Genomic DNA, 20,972 nt, shown 5'->3' with positions numbered 1-20,972 from the left:
CTACATCTCCATCTCAACCTTTTGAAGATGTGTGGCCTTTTGTTGGTGTAATGTTTTGGGGTTGTTCTTATTCACTTAATATTGTAATTAAACACTTTACAATAGATTTTAGTAGCTGGGTAGCCACATGTGGTTGAAATACATGTGGCTGGACAACAACTATTGCTTATACTATTTTGTGATTTTTTGTTATTTTAAGCTTTAAATATGAGTGTTTGTGACTGTAGGCAGCAACTACATGCTACTGTAGGTGTGTTAGCAAAAACTAGACTAGGAAATACAAGAGTAAAAACTAGAGTTAGGATGCTACTGTAGGGACTGCACTTGTTTTGTTGGGATTGCCATATGTTTGTCAAAACTATATGCTTGCTATTGGGACTGCATATGTTGGAGTCTGTCGATCATTTTAGGCTATTATATGTTGGTGAAATTCTTTATTTTTTTATACCATCTAGATTCCTTTATATGCTGATGTTATAGGGTGTGATCATGTGGTTTATGCATATGGGATTGTGAATGTGCATAAAAATTATATGGAAATACTGTCAGGTAGTGGACATTAGCATTGTGAATGTACAAAAATTGGCAGGTACTTTTTGCATCCAAAATTGTTTCTCTAGTTGATTGCATATGAGATTGTGAATATGCATAATAATTTTTTTTGTTAACATCTACAAAATCTGTCAATTAGAGATGTTAATTTTATAGATTATTGGATTCAATTGATGAAAATGAATATAATTATTGAAGGCTATTGAAGATTATAAAAATAGAAATAAAAAGTATTTAAAAAATATAAAAAAATTAAAAAAATATAAATAATAAAAAATAATAAAATTTTATTATTATAAAAAATATGATGACTAATGTAATATAAATTTAAAGTATAGTTTTGAGTAATTAATTAAAAGTAAATAAATTACGTATTAGTTAAATTTGAAAGAGATGCTATTACGATGTGAATGCTAAAGTCCCCTGACAAGCAGGGATGGCATTTTGTCTCCACTTTGGCGCGTGTGACAACTGATCCGTGAGTGCCACAAATCCCATTCAGAAGATTCTCGAATAAAACGATTGGAGCACAAAAAATCCCCCTTTTTCTCTGAATTTATTTTGGGTTTTTCTCTCCATTAGAAAGTGTACTTTTAGGTACAACCCAAAAAGCCAGGTTGGCCGAATCTTTGGATTTTGAGGCGTAGGGACGGATAAGCTTATGGTGGTGTAACGAAGGCACGACAAAGAGAGAGATTGGTTTCAGGCGCTTGTTTCCTGAACTGCGTTTCTCTTCGGTATGGTGGTCAAGCTTTGTTTAATGGCTTCTCATGGGTACCCTCCCGGCCTTGTTTTGCACCATGAACAAAGCAGGATCCTCAAGGTAAATCACAGGTCAATTTTAATGCTAGTTGTTATTTTGTTGGGTTTGTTTGCTTGAGTTGTTGCCTAGTTAAGTCTTTGATGCCGTGTTTATCGTCTGTGTCAGTCTGATCAGCATAATTGGTATTTGAATTTAATGGATTCGGTGATCTGGGTTGCCGAAATAGGTTCTAATCTCCGGCGTTTTTTTTTTTTTTTGAATTCACGTTTTGATGATAGTCGATCTTGTTTCATGTATGTTTTAATCCAGCTTGGTCGATTGAGCTCGCATCGTATGTGGTTTTAATGGATTTATAACTTGTAGCGGTTTAGGTTGTTAAATCTGTGGGATAGCTCTACAGGTTTTAATGGAGTTCTGTTTAGATTTTTGGTGATCTGTGTTGAATTGCTTAATGGCTTTCTGATACTTGAGAATAATCGCAGGGCAAAATGGATGTTTATTACTTGAGTTTTATATTTCTTTGTGGTGTGGGGTTTTTAGTAATAATCATGATTTGGTTTTCGGTACATGATTTAGTGAATTAGATAGTAATTTGAGTACTTTTGTGTCTAACTTATCTCACTGCAATGGGATTATCAGTTACTTTCTTACAGTTTAATTACGCAGTAGCTTGTGTTGAATTGTCGATTGACATGGCCAAATGATAATTTAGGCCTTGTTTAGTTACACAAATGAGATGAGATGAGATGAGATAAAAGTTGAAAGTTGAATAAAATATTATTAGAATATAATTTTTTAATATTATTTTTGTTTTGGGATTTGAAAAAGTTGAATTGTTTATTATAATTTGTGTGGTAGTTTGGAAAAGTTGTAATGATTATATAAGATGAGATGAGATGAGATGAGATGACATGGTTTGAACTGTGTAACCAAACTAGGCCAGTCTCTAAGAACTTGACATGTAACTTGCTTAGTGCCAAATTTCTGTCATTTGGAAATTTAGGCTTTATTAGTAGTTGTTTGTATCTTTATTCAGTTTTGAAGTTTGAGATCTTGATTTCTAGTTGAATTGCAATCCCAGTATTATTACATTAATTGTATTACTTTTGACTTTCACTACTTCAGATGGTGAAATCTTCCAACACATTTCAAGACGACATTAGTTGGTGTAGTTTCTCTGTGTTTTTGTATCTTAATTTAATAGCCTCTAATGTAGCTTTTAAAGATTCTTATTATCGTTAGTGACATTTTGCTTGTTATTGCCATTGGATTTTTACTTTTTAAGATATTGTTGAAGTTTTTATTATCCAACGTGGGTTGCCATAATTGTTAGTTTTTAAGATAGTGCTGGCTTATTAAACTCATAATGGTCATTCCCCTACTTTTTTTTTTCGTTTAAAAACTGAACTTTTTTTTAACTCTTTGTTCAATGCAGGCTTCTCAACATCTTTTGCCAAGTTCTGGAGCTAAACATGAGATAATAAGATCAACTTCAGTTACCATGAGGCAAAATCAATATGAGGAGCCATTGAAACCTATGAGTGGGTTGCCTGTCTCTAGTCAGTTTGTTCAGATTGACTCAACAGTTAAAAAGCCTGTTCTCATTGACATGCAAGGTTTGCTGATCATTTTTCAGATGCTGTGGTTCTTTGAAGAAAATTTCCCTTTATTTATTCATACCGCTGCTACTTATGATTTATTAAAAGATCACGGAAGTTATATAAAATGAACTTAGTTTGATTGAATAAGCGATTAAAGTCTGAATATTCCATTGTAAAAGTTTTAATGGGGTCAGTTTTGGAGGGTTAATGATATTAATAGTGATGAGCGTCTGGTTCATATTGGTTGAAAGAGGTGGTTATGGTGGTCATTAATGGTGGTGGTAATGATGCAGAAGCTAATCAAAATGGCTGCTGCTATCATAGCTTGGCCTTGGCCCATGAGGATGGTGATAGTGGCTGAGGTGGTCACTGAAACTTAGGTGGACTTTGTTGCTCGGTCATAAAAGGAGGGTCGGATAAACTATAGAATTAGAGTGGAAACTATGAAAAAAGAGAGAAACAAGAACTGAGGTAAATGCTACTTTTTGAGATCCAAAAATTGTATGCTTTCTATAGCACCCATACCCAAAAAAAGAAAAAAAAAGTGAACTAAAACATTTGGCAGCATTCAAGAAATTCCTTTTTTACACTTTTCTTGGGGCTAATTGCTTTTTCAGGAAGCTGATTTCTGAAATCACCTCTATGAAGGAATTCCTTTGTAATGAGTCTTGTCAAATGCAACCTTAGAGATTTAGTTCTTTTTAAATGTCCCATAAACTTTTAATTTCTAAGTTTCTTTTTACATGTCAAGTAGACTATTGGGCTGTTGTATATAGAGTACGTCTACATGGAGTGTGTTTGTGTATGTGATTGAACATGTGGTAATATGCGTGTGAGAATGAGCAGTAGCAGAGCAAGGGGATAATGCCACTGTTTAAAAACATTGTAAATAAGGGATAATCAAGCAAGGTGGGTATGAAATAACTGGAGATCCATTTATATTGTGTAACAATCAGAAAAGACTGAAGGGAATGATGAATGGAGGTGGGGATATAGCCGGTGACATTTTGGCACTTTCTTTCCTTAGATAGGATGGCATGCAGAATGTTTACGCTGCTAATTTCTCTTTGTTTCTCTCCATATTTGTACTGTGCTGAAGTAATCTTATTTGCCTCATTTCTTCAAATACAGAGAATCGCCCAGACTCAGTACTATTTGGCTTTGGAATCGCTGAGCAATGCACAAAACAGGAGAAAATCTTGAAGTTCCTCATGTCCGGACCAAGTGAAGTGGAGAGAAGTGAATTTGATATGTCATTACTCTCTGATTTGATGGGGTTACAAGCGTTGACGACTGATTTGTCCCAACAGTCATCTACACTTATTTACCCGAATGGCACACCTTTGCAGAAGCCTCTCCTGGACTTTATGGGAGATTTGGCCTGTAGTTCGAAATTTACAGTTCACCAAGATGGCCGGGTATCATTCGCAGGTACTGGGATGGAGGTGAAAGATCTACTTTCATTTGTTGCTGAGTTTGACATATCAAGAAACCCACCGAATTGGAGAAAGCTCTCTATGCTGGTCCCACAATATAAATGGTATGAATGCTTAGACCTATTTATATTTCTGTAGAAAAATACAATTGATTTTACATGAATAATATCCTATATGCATTCACATTTGTGTGTAAATGTTTTGTGAGGGCTTGCCTTGGTCCTACTATCTAATTTCATTTTTTTTATATTTGATTTAATTTCATTTTATCATGAGTGTTCTCTGTACATTTCACTGAATCTGATGACTATTCTTTAGTTAGTTTAGCTCATGTATCAAATTACGAATTCTACTTTCTCTAATCTGCTGACAACCTCTTGATTGGGTAGACATCAGATAATAACTACATGAGCATCTATTTAAAAGGACATGGCTTGACTATCCTGGTCCTCGTCTGCCTTGATTAGAGTCTGAGTTTATATTACCTGCAGAAATTTGGTTTACACTTTACTAGTACCAGATGATTGACCCATTTTGTGTCAATTCATCAGTGAATAATGTTATGATGAGAAACATTTTTTTACTTTTTGAGTACATTGAGCAGCAGAAACAATGGAAATTATTGCATTGCCATGCTCGAACCTCTTCTACTTTGCAACATTGTTTGTGGATCTGCAGTGTGAAGTCAAAATTGTTTGGGCTTTGTGTTGCACTTTCCCCTTTAAGTTTTAAACTATCACATATTCTATTAACATAGAAAAGAGTATACTGCTTCTAGATGAATTGTTTTAGTGGATTAGATGTAGTTAGAGCTCTTCGCTTAAATTGATTGAATGAACTTAATATGTTGCGTTTAAGTTGACAGCAATGGGTGTCCTTTATGATTTTGTATTATCATCTTCAATTATCATTGTTCTGCCTAAAGTCACTTATAAAAAAAAAATTATTCTGCCTGAAGTCCTCCTTGATCATTATATTGTCCAGGCTGGAAAGCAATGAAGCAGTTGCCAATGTTCGGGGGTCTTCTTTGAAGCTTCAAGCTACAACTGTTGCCCCTTTGAAGAGGTATACAACACAACATTAATCTAGTTTCTTCATAGTTATGAGCCTGATTGATCTATTATCTGAAAGTTATCTTAAACATGTTTTGAGTATGAGGACAGAGCTGTTTGCTGTTACTTTTTATACCACAAAGTTTTTGGAAGAATATAACTTTATTCTTCTTAAGAAAATAAGGCCCTGAAAAGATGTTTGGATAATAACAAATGAAAAACAATGGTTTTAAGCAATGAAAACTAAAACTATATCCCAAACCCAAATTTGATTTCCCAATCCAGAAATTCATTCAAGTCCACTTCTGAAATATTGATTTTCAGTTGAAATCTCTCTCTCTCTCTCTGTTTTTTTTTTTTTTTTTTTAGTAATAAGGGTATGTTTGGGAAGTGAGATGAGATGAGAATTTTGTGAATAGTAGTGAAATGGTTTGAGTTAAGATGTTTTATTGGGTTTTTGGATATGAGAGAAAAAGTTGAATAAAAATATTATAAAGTTAAAAATTGTTTGAATATAATTTTTGAAAATAATTTTTGTTTTGAACTTTGAAAAAGTTGTATTGTTTTCTGTGTTTTGTTTGGAAGTTTGGGGAAGTTGTAATGATTATGTAATGATTAGATGAAAAAGTTGAAGATTTGAAATTGAAAGGTGTTTTGTGTTTGAGTGATATTTGGGAAGGAAATTATGAGAAGTTTTGAGATAAACATGAATCTTTATTGATAGGCAAAAAGGTACAATTCAAGTGCACATGGAGTATGCAAGAGATACACCCTATCTAGAAGGTGAAAACGATACTAAAAATCTATGCCAGTTTCCATATTACACAGTGGGTAATGGTTATGGCTCTGGATTGTTGGGTTCCCCACTGAAGTACCCAATTCCATATTTCATAGCTCCACACCTCTTTCCATTCATAATCTTCACCTTCAACAACTTTGCTGCCTGTACGTACCAAAACACCATCTCTACCACATCTTCCCACCTTATCAACTCTATCATAATGAACATTATGTTCTCCAATCTCTTTATGGTCCCACTTGTACCTGTTCAAACCCTTCTCACCACCTCACTACTTGCCATGCCAGTATGGGCTGTCCAGCTGGTGCATCATTGTGCACTACATCTCCATTGTGCCATCCACGTGCTTCATCAATGCGCTGATAATATTTGGATTGGGAAGTTCAAAATTTTTGCAAGTTAGTCGTCAATGAATTGGTTGTTTTCCATGCTTTGAAGGGTATTTTAGGAACTGCTTGAAACAATTGAAAATTCCATTTGGCTTTCTCAGAAAACAGGAATATTTGTTTTCCAGTAAAAGGAAAATGAAATAGCAATCATCTAGTCAAACACAAGTTTTATCCATGTATTGTTTTTGTTCTAAAAACATTAAACATCTTTTATTTGTGAACCAAAACTAATCAGCTCTATTTTTTCTCATTTTTAGCATTGACATGGCTACTGACACACATTGCTACTGGTATTTCATATTTTATACGTGCATGCATTCATTGCTTTAATTTTAAGTGAATAACTGTCTTATAAAATTTTTTTAAATGAACGATGTGTTTCCCCAAAAACTAAATATTTGTTGTAATTGAATTAGTTGGTGAGCACACATATGAACTTAACTTCCAGCAATTTTATTTGCTTAAATATTAACACATCATTTGTTGATGCTGCTTGTCACATTCGTAACAGTCCTGAGAAATTAAAGGTCAAGCCATCACCAAAGAAGAAGAACAATAGGAAAGTAGGCAGAGAGAGGGATATACCCAAGAAGAACTACTTCCATGCATGTGAGACCCTTCTATCATTAATGTTTAACAAGAGATACAATGGAAAAACGGCGATCCTTTCTCTAAAGAAATCTGGCCCAGAGCTTCCTGAGCTCCTGACGCAATTTTCTGCTGGAATTGCTGGGACTGGCCTCGCTGTACTTTTCTCTGTCGTCGGCAAATTAGCTTGTGGGAGGGTACCGTTCTGTTCATCAAAACTCTTGAGCACAGGATTTGGGTTCGGACTGGTTTGGCTGTCATGGGCAGTGAACAAACTAAGAGATACAATTGTATATATCAGCAAGAATGCTGGAAAGTTGGGCGTGAAGGAAGAGCAAATGATGAGGAGAGTGGATAAGTGCATGAAGGAGATTTACTTCGGAACTGCAACTTTGATGGTAGTGGCAATGCTGAAGTTTGCATGACCATCCATGGTAAAAAGTTAAAAAAAAAAAAAAAAAGGGTATAATCTCAGGAAAGTACTAATGGTTAGGACAACATCTTAAAAAGGGGTGTGATTATTATCATTGTAAATGCTATAGCAAAGGCTGTTTCAGATCATACCACGTTCAAGCTCATCAGGGTTGCTTGAGATGATCACCACTTAGATAGTTGTCGAAGTTAATGTTACTAATGGGGTTGTAATTTTGGCATTAGGAAGGTAACATGGCCTGGTACTAGAGCAAAAATATTGTACGACTTTCCGTACAGTTTTGTATATCGAACCAAGGACTTTTTAGCTTTCAATTCTTGTTTTTTCGAACTACATTACGCTTTTGGTTTCTGAGTTTTTTTGTTTATAGCTTAAAATAGTTGGCAAGAGTTGAAAAAAGACCTAAAATGATTGGTTGTGGCAGCAAAGCTCTGGGCAGCAAGCATCTGCACAACTAATCGATATCAAGTCGCACTCACATATTGCATTCTCTCCCAAGAACTCACTTCAATCGTTAGTGTTAAACAGAGAGTATACATGGTTTTGTGGGATTGAAAGAATACATTCCACTCCGGCATTCTCTAAGAGAAGAACTAATGTTCAACTTTTAGGTTGCGTTTGAATGCTGAGATGATTTCAGATCAATTAATTGATCTATCTGTAAATAGTAATATTTTGTAAATCACATTAAGATGTATTTGAATATAAATATGTTGAGATGCGTGTAAATGTATAAGGTACGTTGAGATAAATTTAACTGAGTACTGCTGGAGTCACCATTGGCTCTAGCATGTGCTTTTTGATGTATTTTTTTTTTTTAGTTATTTTTCATAAAAAGTTTTTTAATACTTTTAAATATTTTAAAAAAATAAAATAAATTTATAATATTATTAAAAAATACTTTCTTAATCATGAAGTAAAAAACAATTATTAAAAAAATACTTTCTTATATTTTTTTTATTTTACTTCGTGATTAAGTATTTTTTAATAATATTATAATTTTTTTTTTATTTTTTTTAAATATTTAAAATTGTTAAAAAAAATCTATATAAAAATAATTGTAAAAAAAACACATAAAAAAACATATGATAGAGCCAGCGATGACTCCCAGCAGGAGCCACCAGCAGTGGCTCTATCATTTTCCTTTTCAGATCTAAGTTATTAAAAATGGTGATGCTACAGCCCTCGCTGGGGGCTCCCGCTGGGGGTGTAGCATTATTTTATATATGTTTTATTTAAATAAATTTTTATATAGATCTTTTAATATTTTAAAAAATAAAATAAATTTAAAACATCATTAAAAATATATTTTCTTAATCAGAAAGTAAAAAAAAAATATTAAAAAATACTTTTTTAATCACGAAATAAAATAAAAAATTATAAAAAATATTTTTTTATAATTTTTTATTTTACTTCGTGATTAAGAAAGTATTTTTTAATAATATTATATTTTTTTTAAAAAAATATATATTTAAAATGGTCATGCTACAGCCTCGTTGGAGGCTCCGTTGGGTTTAACATGTACTTTTCTATGTGTATTTTTTTAATTTTTTTTTATATAGATTTTTTTTACACTTTTAAATATTTTTAAAAAATAAAATAAATTTAAAATATCATTAAAAAACACTTCTTTAATCAGAAAGTAAAAAAAAATTATTAAAAAATACTTCATTAATTACGAAGTAGAATAAATATTATTTTTTATTCTACTTCGTGATTAAGAAAGTATTTTTTAATAATATTATAATTTTTATTTTATTTTTTAAAATATTTAAAATTATTAAAAATATCTATATAAAAAAAAAAAAACTAAAAAAAACACATAAAAAAATGCTAGAGCCCAGCGGGAGCCCCCAGCGGGGCATCTAGCATTTTCTTTTAACTTTTTATGAAAAATTAAAAAAGTAAATGAGTCTAATCAATAATGAATTTGAGATAAATTTGTTATCCAAACAGCCCTTATATTTGAGCCACATGGTGCAATTGCTGATCCTTTGGGCCTTGCTACTGGTCAAAAACCAGTATAACGCTGAAAATAATTCTGATGCGTAATTGTGATTCCTATTTTAGCATATAAATATATACATTATCGTAAAAAAAAAAAAGAAGGGATGGCGTGAAGGCAATACAACATCCATACCTATAATTTCAAATCATAAACAATGCAAGAGAATAATGATGATGATAATTATGTGGCCATCAGAGTCTGCAATACAATGCATCGATCAACCTTTGATTAACTGATTATTTCTAATAACAAGCACAGAATTCAATCAAAGAACAACTACCTTTTTAATTTTACTCAATTGCATCCCACTAGAAAATATTCATCCAGTGTGGACTAGGAAAGTAACAACCGCTTGGCATGTGTTTCCCACTCTGTTAATGAAAAAATAAAAAGCTGAAGAATCAAAGGAGTGTCATGTCAACTCAGCTCAGTACTTTCGAAACTACACCTGCACCAACTGTTCTACCTCCCTCTCTCAAGGCAAACCTTTGTCCTGTTAAATTCAAAACAAGAAATGAGTAAGACCATCTAGTGCTTTTTAGACTCAACAAGGAAAAGGAAATCTCAAGAAAGTCTAAATTGACACCTTTTGGATAATATGCATGATCCTATGGATTTAACTGCGTGGAATTGCAGAAACACAGTCAAAGCATTCGGCCTTTTACACCACCGAGAAAATTGTTTAGAATCCATGCTATCCATTAAAGTGCTAATGTATGAAGGTCTCTAACAAATCCTTCTTTTTTTGTTTTTTTTCTTTTGGCAAGTGTGAAGATCAGTAAATAATTAATACAATCTCCCTGCATCTGCCATTCATGATATCACATTTGTAACGGATAATGTTAAATGCATGCCATGCTACCGATAAGAAAAATACATGCCATGGCATCATCCATTGTAAGCATTATGCATGTCACAGACTCACAAACTTCACATGGATAGAACTGATGGTCTGATACACAACCCTAGTACTGAAAGGCAGAAAGTTCACTGGCAGCACATGCGTGCCAACTGCTGTTTGCCTATTTTGTCTCGGGTAAATCTTCAAGTAACTAATTATCAGATTCAATTGAATTAATAAAATTAACAAAATAGTCAACATGAAGGAATCTTTTCGTGCCCATTATTCTGTGTATGCAACTGAAAACGTTTAATATGAGTTTGATTCAGTCTGTCAATCACGAGACACAATTCAATTCCTAATTAGCCACTAACAAGTTAGACAACATATTTTTTTTTTTTTTTTTTATCAGTAAACAAAATTTCATTGAAATAAAAGAATAGGCAACATGATAAAGCAAATCTACTTTCGCGTTAAAGTAACATGACATAACCAATAAGAATATTCTCATATATGAAGGGTATAGTAAAAAGATTTCCAGCATGCAATTAGGAATGCATACAAATGAAAAGAAATCACGGGAACAATCTATTGATGTAATACAAAGAAGAAAATTCAGTAATCTTAAATCAGTTTACCATTCACAGGGTCCTTTTTTTTTTTTTTTTTCCCCTAAGCAAGCATATCATAGATGAACTTAGTGTTGTACAGGAACAATCCAAACAGGCCGGAAACCGATCAAACCAGCCCTCGGAGCACGGAACTGGTCGAAACCGGTGGAGAACTGGTTGGCGTGCAGCAGCAAATAGATAAAACTAATATCGGCCGGTTTGAACCTGGCTCAAACCGCAGAACCGGCCGATTAAAGAAATTCTATTTTTTTTATATATTCTATACTCAAAACGACGCCGTTCTACTTAAGTTTAAGTGGAACGGCGTCTTAAGTAGAACGGCATCGTTTTAAGCCTATAGTTGTGTTTTAAATATAATTGAAACGACACCCGTCATTTTATTCATAATGTATTAAAAAACAATTAAGTAGAATGATGCCGTTTCAAAATAAGGTTGTCTTCTTCCTCCTTCCCCGATTCATTTCTCAATTCTCATCCTCTCTCTCTCTCTCTCTCTCTCTCTCTACTCTCTCAGATGAAGCTCGCCTCTAAATTGACAGTGAACCGCCGGCGTCTAGACGGCCGGTGTTTCTCCTCCACATCGACTGGTTTTGGCAGGTTTTCTCCCCAAAAAATGAAGCATCGGTTGGCGTCAGTTTTGCCCAAAAACTACGCCGAAGGGGTTGGTTTTCACCCCTAGATGAACTAAAGGATTACAAGATACAAAGTTTGATGGGATGGGAGCCCCCTACAATCTTCCCAAAACCAACAGATACAACACTAGAAATAAAAAAAGAGGGATTTGGAGCCAAAAATTTGACTTCCACCCATTTTCCGCAAGGGGAATTTTTACACCAATAAATATATTGTAATGAAAAATTAATATTACTGAGATATCGCACAGTGATATGCAATAAACATTGAAGGCACAATGCTCTTCGCAAGAGTAAAGTTATGGCCCACCTTTCATAGTTCCTAAGAAAGATCAACATACAAGTAGCTCCTTTACATTCACTTTTCCTAGATGAAATTAAGTTGGACACACCTGGTTCAAGAGGAACGGGTGAAATCAGGTCAAATACTGCAGTCACGTTGTCACCAGGCATAACCATTTTAACATTTTTAGGCAATTCTACTTTGCCAGTGATATCTGCAGTCCTCATATAAAACTGAGGCATGTAATTTGAGAAGAAGGCCGTATGGCGTCCACCTTCATCCTTTGTAAGTACATATATCTCAGCCTCGAATTTCGTGTATGTTTTAACAGTACCGGGCTTGGCAATTACCTATAAAATAAGAAACAAAGATAGTCAAGCTTCCTTTGATAATAATAATATTAACTATTCAATACCACATGATCAACATCTAAAAGTTGATTTCATAACAAAAATTTAACTAGCACGTGCCTGCATTCACAAAACTTTTAGATTCAGTGAGGTAGTCACATGCACCGTTGATCAAACTGTTAATCAGGTGAAGCACACGATTTATGTTATTTATAATTATCAAAGCGAACACAATGAAATTAATCTGTATAGGATACTGCTTAAATTTGTACCAGAATCAAGTGATTAAACTAATTTTCATAAAATACGCCAAGAAGTTGGACAGAAGATTTGGTAAGCAAATGCAAAAGTGCATTTTGGGATCTAGATAAACTACTTTAAGTAACATATGAATTATGCATGATGCCAAAGGGTCCAGCGTTTATAGTTCTTAAAAAACTTGACATTCACCTGACCACGTTCAATGTCTTCCCGTTTTAGACCACGAAGAAGAAGACCCACATTGTCACCGGCCTATTATCAATTACAAACCAACCATTAATCCAACATGAGCAGTGCAAGACCCTATGTACCTATGTATAGCTCAAGGTATTATCAATCACTTACTTGTCCTTGGTCCAATATTTTTTTGAACATTTCAACACCAGTGACTGTGGTTTTTAAAGGAGCGCCCTGCATAGAGTATGGAAATAAAAAGACAATTTTACAATCAGAAATTCGAAGTATAGATTTTGACAACAAAATCTAAAGAGGTCACGTTCAAAGCCAATTTAAACTAAACAGAGGCACAGTCCCATTAGTAATAGCAGAATCATTAGCAGCAGATTAGAAAGCGGATATCATCAGCTAATTCCTGAGAGGTGCTGCCCAAGCATTACACACAAATAAGACAACCAAAAATGATTACACACTTACCTGCCTTAACCCCAGAACCTCAACTTCCTCACCAACTTTAATAGTTCCTTGTTCAACGCGGCCAGTTGCAACAGTTCCACGCCCCTTAAACAAACAAAAATAATTAAAGCTAAGTTGAAATTCCCTAGAAACAACTCTGTTCATAAAGTGTACGAGCAAAATAGCAAAGAACCTATCTTCACTTTATGGCAGAGGCAATATCTAACAAAAATCTTGAAAAACAAAGGCATCTCCGTACAAAATGGCTTTTCATAAAATAATTTAATTACATAAATGACAATATTTTACAAACAGTAACTTGTTTACTCACTTAACTATTTTATAGATCAACTGGAATCAACAGACCATGAAAATGGAATGCCGAGAGAAAGATTTAGCAAATGCAAAACTTTTAAACATCCCATGTAAATCACAAAATTCCTTTTCATTAAATGCAATTTACAAATTGATGCTCAATGGATATCCTTTTACCTGAATTGAGAATACATCTTCAATAGGCATCAGAAAAGGCTTGTCAAGCTGCCGTACTGGGTCAGGAATGTAATCATCCACAGCTTCCATTAGTTTCAGGATAGCCTTTTTGCCTATCTCTTCATTTGTACCTTGTAAGGCAGACAAAGCTGAACCCTGAACAATGGGGATATCATCCCCAGGAAACTTGTAGAAGCTAAGAAGCTCTGCCAAATAAAAAAGCTTAAGTGAAATAGTTGTCTTAGAACCAAAATTAACCAAAGTGAAAATACTTATACATAAGAAATAATTCTCAAAAAGCCACCCTACCACGGAGCTCCATTTCCACAAGTTCCAATAACTCAGGGTCGTCTATAGCATCAACTTTATTTAGGAAACAAACAAGTGATGGCACACCAACCTGCACAAATGCATTAAAAAATTCACATATAGTTGATCTAAAAGCACCAAAAACAATGCAAGAGGAGCTAAAAAGTATGATGGATAAAAGTTAGGAGCAGGATGCCCACCTGGCGAGCAAGCAGAATATGCTCCTTGGTCTGTGGCATCGGCCCATCGGGGGCAGATACGACGAGGATACCCCCATCCATCTGTGCAGCACCCGTAATCATGTTCTGCAAATAATGAGATAGGTGCATGAGGGCATGAAATTTTTTAAATGAAGAGAAATGCAATGCTATAAATATGGACATTGAGATATAACTGACATACAAAGTGGAATAGCATCACTGACAAATGAAAAATAGCTGAGTGTGCCTTTCGGATGGGGTGTGGAAAAGTATGAGGGAGGGGGGGGGGGTTATCCCAATGTGTTAGATTTGAGGGGGGGGATGAAACTCAGACTCTGGCACAATCTGTTATGCAGGATCATCTTTGAAGACAGCTTTCCTGGCATTGTTTAGCATCTCCCATTACAGGGATGCTTGATAGCAAAATATTTGTAGGTCTCTACTACTAGATACCAATGGATTGTACTTTAACCAGATCAGCACAAGATTTTTTTATAAGTAATCAGACCACCACATGATTGGATGTGAAGCTGATCTCCTCTTTCTTTAATTGTTTGTACTCTTTCAGGCAGTAATCTGCTAGATCCCTTCTAGAAGAAATACCTTTGAGGTCAAATCTTTCTACTAAGCACTCCTCCCTAGCGTTGCCCTTTTTTTTTCCCTTGGATAAGCATTTTCAAGAAGGTGCTGTCACGGGTAGCATTCTTGTCTGGATGGCAGCCATTGGAAAGATCCTAGCAGTAGATAACTTGGGAAAGAGGACTGTCATAGTGATAGACTGGTGTTGTATGTGAAAGCAGCACGTAGAAAGCATTGATCATCTTTTGCTTCACTGTGAGTTGGTTGGGGCATTTTTTTTTTTATCGGTAAACAAAACTTTTATTGATCGTAAGAATAGGCATAAGCCCAAGTATATGGGACAGTTGGCTGGGGAATTATGAGAATAAATGCTTCGTAATTTGGGATTGAGCCATTGCCACGATTGGTGGTGAACTTGATGGCTTGTTGGTGGAGTCAACTTGGTAGCCATGGCAATCTAGAGGTTTGGAGGATGGTTACTTTGTGTTTTATGTGGTGCATTTGGCAGGAATGTAACGCTTGGACCTATGAAGATTACGAGATGACGGTGCAATTTAGTACCCATCAATTTGAGGTTGCTAATGGAACATGATTTTTGGCCTTTTTGGGATAGATTGGGTTATGCCTTCTCGTGTGCCGTATCCTTTAACATGTTGGACAGAGCAGTTCAGTACCCATCATACGTACTATGATGGAAAATGTGGTTGTGTTTACTATGGTGTCTTCGAGAGAAAGAATGACTGCAATTCCAAGGATTGCGAGAGATTCGTGCCAGAGCCCAAGTCTTGCTTTTTACAGATCTTCCATTGAATTGTAGTCCAACATCATGCTACTTTTTATATTTATACTTTTCATGAATTCCTTGCACTTTTCCCTTTTGCTAGTTAGGTGGATCTCTTGTATACTAACTGTGTACAAGGGTAACACCCTTTTCACCTTAATAGAAGTCTACATTACTTATAAAAAAAATTAATAAACGACAATGATTGAGTTAAGAGTCATTCTCTTCAATTATTTCCAATTTCTCTAGTTTTCTAGATTTCATAGAATTATGTTCTCTCTCTTCCTCCATATAGTTTGGATCCTCCCCATTGTATACTTTGTGATACCCTATATGATATGGATAAGAGTTGATAGTGTATGGAATCCCACATTACTTGGGAAGGAAAAATTTTTGCTCTTTATAAGGTTCCAATGGGGCTCCAATTGTATCATTGACTAGTTATTTTGAAGTATAGACCATGTGGTTTGGGCATTCTATTGGAGCGTCACATACTTTTTGTGTACTTCAGTGGTGCTCCTCTGTGCTTTGAATAAGATTGCCTCACACACACACACAAAGTTTGTCTGTGTGTGTGAAGAACAAGCTAGTTGAACTAATTTTTTCATTTTCACCTAAATTTTTATGCAAATCCAAACCAATATGTTATTTATTTACATAGTCATAAAGGGATGTAAAGATCAAAGATGTACAAACCAAACACACATGTTTTTATCGGTAACAAGATTTTAACGATCATAAGAATAGGCAAGAGCCCAAGTATACAGGACATATAATTTCACAAAGCAAGAATAAGCATATACAAATTGATATACTGTATAAAAGTGAACTTCGTTCATCAATGAGCTTGTCTTGCAAAACTTTCAAAAGGATTTAACATAACTATTTCATAACAGAATTAAATAAATTGTACAGCTTGCCTTAACATAATCTGCATGTCCTGGACAGTCAACATGTGCATAGTGTCGCTTAACTGTTTCATACTCCACATGTGCCTGAAAAATTATTTCACCACCAAAGCAAGCTGAAGGTGAAGAGGAATTTCTTAAGCAAGCAAGATTAGGGCTGTAATTGGTCTAGTCTGGTTGGTCCAAAGAGGGATTTTTGGACCGGACCGAAAATTTCAGTCACCCTTTTTCCAGACCGAGACTGGACCGATTACCCCTATAGACCGGACCGGACTGGACCGTTAGCTATCGGACCAATTTGGTTTGGGCCAGTGTAAAATGAGCCAAACATACAAAAAGCCCAAAATCACTTCTAATATGTATTTTTGGCCCAACTATACAAAAAAGCCCACAATTTTTACATTTTTGAATATCAACTTTTGAACTTTATTTGCACATTTTGTACTTGAAAATAGCCTAAAAAAAGTTGGATAAATTATCAAAATTATCGATATCCATCCATGAGAATTAGCAATCATCATAATAAAGTTAAAAACAAAAAATAGAGAAAATGAAATTGAAAAATGCAATATCATCCAAACTCCAAATACATATGGTCAAAGATGATAGGTTAGATGAAAATTACATAATTAACTTATACAACTACTGTATAAAATAATATATATATAATATTTTGAAAAACTATATATATACTTCGGTCGGTCCGGTCGGGTCCAAAAAAACCACACCCTAGATCAAATTGAAAACTGAATTCTAAGGTTATATGGACGGAAACCGACCAATATACTTATCGGTCCAGTCCAGACTGGTAAACTTACACCCCTAAGGAAGATAGAATGGCATAGCAATACCAAAATAGGCATTAAGAAAACAGTAATCCAACCGTTGCAATCGTAATTCCTCTCTTCTTCTCTTCTGGGGCCTTGTCAATTTCATCAAAGGCAATAGCCTTAGCTTTCCCTTCTTCTGCAAGAACCTGGAAAGGAATCAAATGAAAATTTCAGAAATTAGGTTAGGGAAACAGTTCCTATCTCATACGATATTATTCACCTGTCTAGATTTTACTCACATAAACAAGCACGAAGTAACCAAAGGGAAACTAAATATAACCCACATAAGCAACCAAGTTGATAGACGAGGACCAAACCTTTGTGATAGCTGCAGTCAATGTAGTCTTCCCATGATCGACATGCCCAATAGTTCCCACATTCACATGAGGTTTCCTGCAAGCAAAACAACATCAAACAAACTAACAATGATACAAAGGAAACTAAACAAAAATCCATACTTTGCACATATAAATTGATGGGATTAATACCTAATAATCAAATTTGCGTGACATTTTGTAATAATCTTCCATTTAATAGAACATCTTATTGTTTGGAAAATTACATGAACGCTAGGCATTGCATTTAATTTAATCCATAAGTTATATTATATTTGATTTATGTAATATAGAAAAAATTTATATCACAATTCCTTGTAAGGTATAGATTATAAGTTCACACTTAATAATAACATTTGAAACTTTATCTAATTAGATTATAATATGTCAACTATGATGATTTATCTTAATCATAAAAGTGATGACTTCTAACTGACATATTGATAAACTTTGAGTATATTTAACTAGATCACGGTGACTTATTCTGAACAATATTGTTAATTGATTAGCAGATAAACTTTTACAAACAGCATTCGATTCTTAATCCTAAGGTTGAGAACTCAGAAGTGACATTGTTTGCTTTGATGTGACATTGTTTCCGTTCTTTGGGCTAAGGCTATTGTATTAGAGGGGGTCAACCTTAATGATTTTTATGCTTCTTTTTCTAGTTCGTAGGTTGTAATTAGGTACTTCTCTCTTGAATACTATGTATTCAAGAACGAGATCCTTTTGAATACTATGTTTTAGTAGTTGGGAGAACATATTTTCCACCATTGTGGAAACATTGTTCTTCAAGATGGAATCTATAGTCTTTATTGAGACACAAAATATCCATTTGAGATCAATTTGATGGAGAATTGATTATTTTGAATATAGCGTCTAAGTATTTTAGTAAGGAATTACTAAAATCAATTTATTCTATAGAATATGATTCTAAGCGTATAAGAATGCTCAAAACGATTAAAGTAGGCACCCAAACAAATAATAACATAAAGAAAATAAAGTGCAGCATATTAAAGCTTTATTTTTCTATGAATATTTCATGTATGGGTCAATTGAAATATTTGGTAATTGGAGCTCTTTTGTTAATTAAACAAAATTTAGAGTGCAACTATGATTTCTTAGTGTAATATATCATAATTAAAGGCAACCTAAGGTTAGTTATGAGATAACTAAAACCTCAAGGCCCTTTGGAGCTAAATTTTAATTTTCTTCTGGATCACTCTTCATCCTTGGGAAGATAGCTAGAATTTGAAAGAAGAAAGGAAAAATGTTTTTAATCCCTAATGGCATGGAGCATGGTGATACAAGAGCATGTAAAATATTTGGAGAGAAGTTTTTTGGAAGTAATCTCTCTGCAGGCTCTCAGCTCACTCTTGCATCGAAGGAAGATCATAGTTTTGAAAAGAATAATGTTCTATTTTCTGTTATCACGAGAATGAGAATGCAAAATACGGATTAATAAGAAAAATAATTCCATCTTCGTATGGAGCATACACTCCTAATTTGTTACAAAGTAATTGAAGGAGAAGATTATGGTAAAAGAGCATTATACTTGATTTTTTTTTTTTGGATAATTATTTATTTATTTATTTTTTTTTTCAAATCTTAGGTATGTTCTTTTCCCTACCAATTTATATTTTTTTCCCATAGGTTCATGCAAATTTGAAGATTTTGATTTCATTAATTCCGTTGTGCTTATGGCTTGTAAATATGATTTCCCACACATCAATAACTATAGTCTCTTTGCATAGAGTGTTTGGAATCTTAAATAGGTTAACAAAGGAGAATCAATACACTCGCTCAATTCAAAATTTAAGGCCCCATTTGGTTTCACAAATGGTTTCAACCCATCTCATCTTATCTCAACCTCCAAACACCATTCAAACACAAACACTTTTCAATTTCAAATTTTCGACCTTTCAACATTTTCATCTAATCATTACCTAATCATTACAACTTTCCCAAACTTCCAAATAAAACACAAAAAATAATTCAATTTTTTCAAATCCATAAAATAAAAATAATATTATAATAACATTTTAACTTTATAATATTTTTATTTAAATTTTTCTCTCATTTCTCAAAATCCCATAAAAAATTTTAACTCAAACCATTTCATTACTATTCACAAACTATCTCACTGCTATTCACAGATTTTTCATCTCATCTGTGTAACCAAGTAAGGGCTAAGTTAGACTGTTACAGAAATATGAAAGAGTTGACACCGGAAATACAAAAGTTATTCCTTTTCAATACCAATTTGAAACAGAAGTGAAGAATATGTTATTGAACGTTTCCACAAAAAGAAAGAATCTCTTCACTTGTAGAAAAATTCAGAAGTAATTTTTGCTACAACAGAAATTTTGTTAGTCGTCTTAAGTTTTGACATCACCAGTTACATATGCTAAGTGGCATATTTTAGGTGGATGTTATTTGAGTGATTGATATATGAATTCAATTCAAATGAGCTGCATTCGCGAATGGGATTAGCGCTACCGGAATGAACAGTAGTATTGCTCGTTATAATCACTAGTGCTACAAAACCCAATAGCTACCTTCCAGAAACGAAAGACAAAAGGACATACAAAAAAGCCCAAAAAATCTCCAAGTTACCAACTACTTCAATAATCACCCACTTTGCTAATCACATTTCCAAGACCAATTCTGCAATTAGACTGCACAACTCTCTAACACCACTGTTAAATTTCAATCAACACAACTTTTAACATGCATTTATACGTACATGAATACACACAAACACACGCATAACATGGGGCATACATACAAATCACGTACATAGGCATATATATAATTGATGGACAGGAGATGGGGCATACGTTCTGGTGAAGGTGGCCATGGATCTCCACCAGGAATTGGGAGCTGAAACTCGGTCATTTCCGGATATGTAATCTGAGAGAGAGGAGTGAGCCGATGATCCCACACAGCAGCAATTGATTTGGGAGGAGAAAGGGAGGAGGCGCTTGGAGTTGGGGTTTCTGAGAAGGAGCGAGGCCATGGGCATTGGGGAACCAGAAGGGAAGTGAAAGAACAAGAATAGCCCTAGAATTCAAGAAGAAATGCGGAGCTTCATACGCAGAGAAAAATGCTTTAAGGGGTTTAAGCAGCCGCTCTGCGATTCGAGGGTTTTAGTAGCTCTAACGTCTAACTGAGGCTGTCTATAGGTCCGAATTTTGTTCTATTGAGCCGAACGCCCAGCTTTTCAGAGTTGATTAGTTAGAAGTTAAGTTTGTTGAATGAGAAATTCTGGACATAAGTCGGAAG

The 20,972-nt window shown here is 34.3% G+C and overlaps 2 protein-coding genes across 3 annotated transcripts; one reads left to right on the top strand and one right to left on the bottom strand.

Annotated features, from left to right (window-relative positions):
* Positions 1-967: 967 nt before the first annotated feature.
* On the top strand, positions 968-7,948 carry LOC108994486. The gene is made up of 5 exons (XM_018969712.2): positions 968-1,375; positions 2,751-2,931; positions 4,048-4,456; positions 5,337-5,417; positions 7,104-7,948. Exons 1-5 carry the CDS (start codon positions 1,292-1,294, stop codon positions 7,603-7,605), a joined length of 1,257 nt encoding a protein of 418 aa, XP_018825257.2. The 5' UTR covers positions 968-1,291; the 3' UTR covers positions 7,606-7,948.
* Positions 7,949-9,820: 1,872 nt separating this feature from the next.
* LOC108994485 (elongation factor Tu, mitochondrial-like) lies at positions 9,821-20,925 on the bottom strand. Of its 2 annotated transcripts, XM_018969710.2 has the most exons (12): positions 20,528-20,925; positions 17,670-17,745; positions 17,406-17,498; positions 16,535-16,609; positions 14,255-14,359; positions 14,055-14,145; positions 13,746-13,951; positions 13,275-13,358; positions 12,966-13,031; positions 12,810-12,872; positions 12,119-12,359; positions 9,821-10,114 (listed from the first exon to the last, which is right to left on the bottom strand). In XM_018969710.2, the coding sequence occupies exons 1-12, from the start codon at positions 20,710-20,712 to the stop codon at positions 10,044-10,046; spliced, it is 1,356 nt and encodes a 451-aa protein (XP_018825255.1). In that variant the 5' UTR covers positions 20,713-20,925; the 3' UTR covers positions 9,821-10,043. The 2 variants fall into 2 exon arrangements, with proteins under 2 accessions (XP_018825255.1, XP_035549497.1); XM_035693604.1 differs by lacking the exon at positions 9,821-10,114 and having other exon boundaries at positions 11,392-12,359.
* Between the last annotated feature and the right edge of the window lie 47 nt (positions 20,926-20,972).

The sequence above is a fragment of the Juglans regia genome, chromosome 8, assembly GCF_001411555.2.
Source record: "Juglans regia cultivar Chandler chromosome 8, Walnut 2.0, whole genome shotgun sequence".
NCBI classification, from domain to species: domain Eukaryota; kingdom Viridiplantae; phylum Streptophyta; class Magnoliopsida; order Fagales; family Juglandaceae; genus Juglans; species Juglans regia.
The sequence above is the reverse complement of the archived record's forward strand: the minus strand, read 5'-3'. Positions and strand labels throughout refer to the sequence as shown.